This window comes from Ixodes scapularis, unplaced genomic scaffold, assembly GCF_016920785.2.
Source record: "Ixodes scapularis isolate PalLabHiFi unplaced genomic scaffold, ASM1692078v2 PGA_scaffold11__112_contigs__length_91849675, whole genome shotgun sequence".
In the NCBI taxonomy this organism is placed as follows: domain Eukaryota; kingdom Metazoa; phylum Arthropoda; class Arachnida; order Ixodida; family Ixodidae; genus Ixodes; species Ixodes scapularis.
Genome location: NW_024609837.1, coordinates 15,647,060 through 15,653,059, shown reverse-complemented (window position 1 = coordinate 15,653,059; position 6,000 = coordinate 15,647,060). Strand labels below are relative to the sequence as shown.

Genomic DNA, 6,000 nt, shown 5'->3' with positions numbered 1-6,000 from the left:
ATAGGTCACGTGACGTCAATTATTCCGCTGAATTTAGCGGGGAAACTGAATTCGTTTACGCTCACGCCGTCGCGAAACCCATAGAGATCATACAGATAGAGACCGGAGGGACGAGCCCGTAACCAACGTTTCCCGTGACAGCTGCGCGATAGGATCTAAATGTAGTTTATATATCACACGCCAGGTGGCGCAAGCTACTGCCCGATACACGAAGCTACTAATTGTCACATCCACCCACAGTGTCACTGTGCCTGGACTGTGCGCAGTGCATCCGCCCATCCAGCACGGTACTGGGTGCCTCACGAACACACGCTGGGTTATCCGCGTGTTCACCTCAACTCAAACTATCACGTTGAGGGCAACAAGATCGCATAAACGATGCGATTAACAGACGTAGTTCTCGGTGTTTTCAAGCGAAGAGGCTTCGGCGGCCCCCGGTTTCATTTCGTCAAGAAGATACCCGGCAAGATCACTACGGGGTAAGTGCGCAGCCCCCCAGGCCAGTGTCCGATAGCGCCTAAACTCAAAGCGAATGAAAAAAAAAAAAAAGAGGCATGTGACAATAAAATACAGCACTACCCGCTCATTCACACTGGAAGCGGATCCGCGTTCGCAGAGCGGTTGCGAACGCGGTTGTATAAAGATCCAATACAATTGCACGCGCACTTGATGTCACCGTGTGCGCGTGCAATTGCACTGTACCTTTATACAACCGCGTTCGCAACCGCTTTGCGAACGCGGATCCGCTTTGCGAACGCGGATCCGCTTCCAGTGTGAATGAGCGGTACAACTTAATTCCAGACGCTGCCGACGCTACAAGCGTTAGCATGTGGTCCTAAACTGTGCTTGCACTGCACGAGCGCGGTTGTTGCAAGGACGCTGGAAGCCCGGAGCTCGCTCTTTTAGCTTCTGCTACGCTCACCAGTGCAGCGTCCCTTAGCATTCTAGCTGTTGGCCTGATCACCAGTGTTACAGCTATCCTAGAGAGTTGGCGCGGAGGTAATCGCAATGAAAAGGGGGTTCAATCCTGATCTCTGCCCGTTTCAACCTAGATGGTTGTGGTACTGCACTGGCTAGATTTCCCACCTACAGCGGAGACGCCCATTGGTGGACTAACTTCCCCGTCTAAATGTATACAACACAATACGAAACACTTGTCGGATTGATTTAAAGCTGTATGTGACGCGAATCCAGACATTGAGTTTATCGTGTCGGTGTTTCGAAGAATAACAGACAATACAATTAATCACAAAAACACGATAAATGAGGCGTCTACCTGATTTCGGTTTTATCGGCCCGGCGTCTCTGTTTATGAAACAATCTTTAGCTTGCATTTAATGATTCCAACATAAATTTTCCTGTCTCTTTAGGGTGTTAACTTGATGTCCAAGAAATCTACAAAAGCAGAATTTTAACAGCTTTAAACCGTAATGAAGCCGTTTTGTTCGCCTGCAGCAAGAAACGCATCGTACCTCCGGTGACTGCGGGCCATAAGCTCCGCTTGTGGGACAGAATGGCCACCGAGGAGGAAGCAATGATGTACCTCAGTCGCCCTTACTTGACAGAGGTGAGTCGCATTTCTGGCAAAGTGGTGTCCGACTAAGGCAACATTGATTACTGTTCGCTGCTGTCTTGTCATACTGCAATCACAAAATCCAAACCACCCAATAAAAATTCCTGGGTACGCCACTGGTACCCAGGAAACTCTCGTCCTGGTAACTATATGTATATAGTTGCCAGGACGAGAGTTTAAGGCATGGCCTTCACAGCGTCCAGAGTCCTATGGCATGTGCATAGCTCGGCACTAATGTTTCAGCCGCCATAGAATGAGTCTCGGTGACGGCCACCTGTGCTAAAAGTTTCATCAGTAATGTATTTAAGAATCAACCTTGGATCGTGAAGTTCTTAAGCTGTAGCTCTTTCCCTGCCAGAAGAGAGGACAAACTGGAGGAATTTGAACAATGTGCTCGGACGCGGGTGAAGGGTGGCCGAGTAAAGCCGTGGCCGTCCTTCGTGCAGCCATACTCCGTTTCCCTTCTAGTCCGACTGCGGCCGAAACTACGATCCGACTGAGCCAGTCGAGCGGTGGCAAAAGTGCGAAATCACGGCGTTCGTTTTCTTTGTACGTTTGTCGTCACCAATTAAATCAATCGCGCGCGTGTCCCGTGTGTGATTGATTTAGCCGGAGATGGCAAACCCCCAAAGAAAATGAGCACCGTGACGAGGGGACTTTCGGCGCCGCTCGACTGGCTCCGTCTGACTGTTGCAATCGCTGGACTTAAAGTGGGACGGGGTGCGACACTGCGTAAAACTTGTGCTTTGCCCGTCTAGGTTTGTTCCAAACTAATTCCAACTTTAAAGGCCGTTTTTTTTGTCCCCCCCCCCCCCCCCCCCCCCCCCCCCCCCTTCGATGAAGGAAGAAGAAAAGTACCTGCCAAAGGAGTTCCGCCGGATAGGTGCCCGCAGGTACGAAATTTACGACACCAAAGTGCGGAGGCCGCTGAAGAGTCTGTTTGCTGCCGACCTCCTCACGCACCTCAACACCAACAGGCAGTGGGAAGAATGAAGTAGTCCACAACGGGTTAGATAATAAATAGAAAACTGAGTTGTGGTTTTTTCTGTCTTTAGTCTGACCGGAGCCACTGTATGTGCTCCCTAAGGTAGCTTATACAGTGGAACCTATTGTGACCATAGCCACTGCCAGGATGGACACAACAGGACAGTTATTTGGTGTTCCTGCTTAGCAGGGAGAGCTTGCACCGTTCTATTAGCCCCGAGAGCGAGCACAAGCGTCGCTGCGGTCGCCGCGCCCGGATTGGGTGAGGTGTACCGTGACGTCAGGGGGAGTACTCCGCTCCGCGATCTCGCATCGGCTCGCCTCCCAGCACCGGTTTCCTGGTTTGGCGTTGTGTGCCGCAAGCTCTTCGAGGAGCTGGACTTCGTTTACCCGGTGTATATGACGTTTAGTTAGGCCGGTATTAACGTGCTTCCGTACATTTTATAAGCCTGCTTGTCCCTTTTACCTTTGAAATTGGGTTACAAATCCCGAAAGCTTTCGGCGGAGGCAATTCCGCCGATGAACCTCCCCGTCCGTCCACACGACACAAGGCAATTTTGCGAGGGTCGGTGAAGCGATGGCGCAAGCATTTCAGACGCTGGAATTCTGTTCCTTGCACGTTCATGATTTAAGACGATATTAGATCCCGCTTTCAAGGCATTTGAAGTGGCATTTATATCATGGGCCTTTGGGTGGTCGGCAAATTAGCTCGCGACCCCGACTCTGCGCTGCCACTCTGCATGCGCTGGTTCGCAGATGTTTTAAAGGCCGTGCGTCTGATGATCTTGAAGTGCTCGTGGAACAGGGTTGTTTTACATAAATGTAGCTTCTTCGCGAATTAATTATATAGTTTATACGCGTATGCAGGCATATTTCTTAGAAGCTGCACAATTACTGGAAATTAGCTTGTATGGTAGCAGCAAAAACGGCCGAATTGCCCCCAGTTGTCTGTATGATATGTATTGAACTGCCAAACTATGCACAGCAATAGTGCCGTAATATGGAATGTTTATACTTTTTCCTGGCATTCTTTATTCCAGCCTATTCCGAAAATACACCGTTCAGTCTGAATTGTCATTTCCAATTAAAAGAGACACTGCTGCAGGTCCCCAAATGCTTCCTCGGCCTCCAAACAGAGGAAAACAGGAGGAACAGCAAGCATTCGAACGCCTGTCCAGTGGTAGATGCAGCACTAGTAGCAGAAAATGTGGAACCTGTGAAGGGCGACAGTCTGCGTGAGAAAAGCTTCTGGTATTTTAGCTTCAGGACAATTTGATTTAAGTAAAATCTCAATTTTAGGGCTTAAGGGGCTAATAACGAGCTAGACACCTTCGCTTACGTTTGTTATACATTACTTGAGGGTTGATATAAACAAGTCCACAGATACCACCCGTGTAGTCCATTAAAATACTATCCGAATCCAGCAAAGGTCAAATGCAAGCAATGTATATAATAAATGTTCTTTTTCTTTTTTTCTTTTTTTACTTTTCCCCTGCACTTGGGCTGTCTTCCTTGTGATTCTTTCTTGATGGCCCAGACTGTATTTAACATGTTGCTCGAGCTGCATGCAGCTTTTCTGCTTCGGCGATCTTGTTTAAAAACAGAGATACAAAAAACAAAAAAGTATACATAACCTGCCAATTCATTCAGACCATCAGCAGCATTTATTGTGCGAGATGTAAATCTATAGTGATGCTCCTGCAATTGTGGCCATATTTCTTCATTTTCATATACCAGCTGCGATTCCAGCGCTGCCTGCCCTGTCAACCATGCTTAAAATGTTGGTTGAAGTTCCGCCTGCAGCTACAGGTCATACCTCAATAAAGGTTCATATAAACATTTACACTTACTACGAAAAATACGCCAAAAAAAATTAAATAGAAACGAGCGCGCCGTCAGCTAACGTCGTCACAGCCTCCACAGGGCGAGCGGGCCGAGTCGGGGAAAAATTCTCTCCTCGTCGTGACGTCACCCCGGTTCGCCGTAAGGGGGCGCCACGCGAACTTCTCGGGGCTAATAGTCTCTATAGACTGCAATCACTTATGCAGAGTTCATGCATCACCAGGTCTTCGTTGAAAGTAGAAAGATTTGGCTGAGAGCAGGGCGCTTGAAGGGCCCTCTTCTTATTCTAAAGCTTGGAGAGACTGTACAAAAAGTTTAATCCTAGTCTGTGGCTAATCAACTGAATATGACATCGGAAACAAAAGATTGTCTTGTTAGTACTGATGCTGTAAACTGTCTGTTTTGTTAACCTTTCATTAAAGCATCTTAACGGAGTAACGGCTAATGATACTGTATGCAATGAAACGAGATTGTGCCACAATTTTTCCTATACTGTGCACTAATCTATGTTATATCTCCTGGATAGCACCTCAGCTACTCTACACTGTGGTTGAAATGAAGCCGTGTTTCAGCGACCAAACTGAACTACAGGACGTGCTCTAGGGTTGTGGCATTGTCCCGTAGTGAACGAGCAAAGCCAACTGTTGCATACGCTGTCGGAGACAATTTGGTAATGACAATATGGCGACTTGACAACTTCATCTTAGTTGTGCTGAGCTGAGCTGTTCTTCAGAGGATAACACTGAGATAAGTGATTCCAGCATGTGGGAGAAATAAACTACTTGCAAAATACTTGTAGCATACAATTCCGAGAAAGATAAGACAATGACATGTCAATGGCTTCTTTTTGGAAACGCTAGTCCCAAAAGTTGACCACAGCACAGACGATGTATAGGCTGCTTTTTTTTTTAGCGAATGTGGAGTTGGAAATGGGCTGTCTCATCGATACATTTGAAAACTTAATGGCATCTGTATTAGTCACTGCATCATTTATGCATTATGGCATTGAAAACTTTATAAATGAACAACCTGCAAAACTGCTATGGCACGCTGCAGAAGCCTGCAAGTTGACTCGTGCTGCATTGCATACCGTGGCAAGCATTTCTAGCTGGAGGTTCCAGCATTCCGTGAATCATTAGACCTGAAATATAGATAAAACTGTTTTTAAAAAAATTATGGGTTGCATAGAAAACCGGTTCATGCCATATTGGTCATTGCCAAGGGGCCTATTTAGGGAGTTGCATGGAATTGGAAATATTTAGCTAGTTTTTTTTTTAAATTTATTTAGTAAACTTTATTGAGTATAGGCAAAGCTATGGTTTCAGATAAAAACTTGTTAGGAGCTACTGAACACCTAACAAGTTTCTATAGCTTGAGTCACTTTGAGAAATATTTAACAGAGTGTATGCAGCACCCTACTGCATCTTGGAAACACAATTTGAATGCACTTCAGCACCCCAACCCAGTAGTACACAGAAACCACAAACGAATGCACTAATATTGCATTTTCCTTCTAGGCTCGGTAAAACGCAGCATTATTTTTTGTAAAAGTAATTGAAAAAAACACCTTTCATTAAGCCTAACAAGTTTTCAGTGGAGAC

At 46.5% G+C, this 6,000-nt stretch overlaps 1 protein-coding gene across 1 annotated transcript; it reads left to right on the top strand.

Moving 5' to 3' along the window:
• The first annotated feature begins 261 nt into the window (after window positions 1-261).
• On the top strand, window positions 262-2,605 carry LOC115313786 (ribosomal protein 63, mitochondrial). The gene is made up of 3 exons (XM_029972764.4): window positions 262-479; window positions 1,456-1,567; window positions 2,417-2,605. The coding sequence occupies exons 1-3, from the start codon at window positions 379-381 to the stop codon at window positions 2,564-2,566; spliced, it is 363 nt and encodes a 120-aa protein (XP_029828624.1). The 5' UTR covers window positions 262-378; the 3' UTR covers window positions 2,567-2,605.
• Window positions 2,606-6,000: the final 3,395 nt, after the last annotated feature.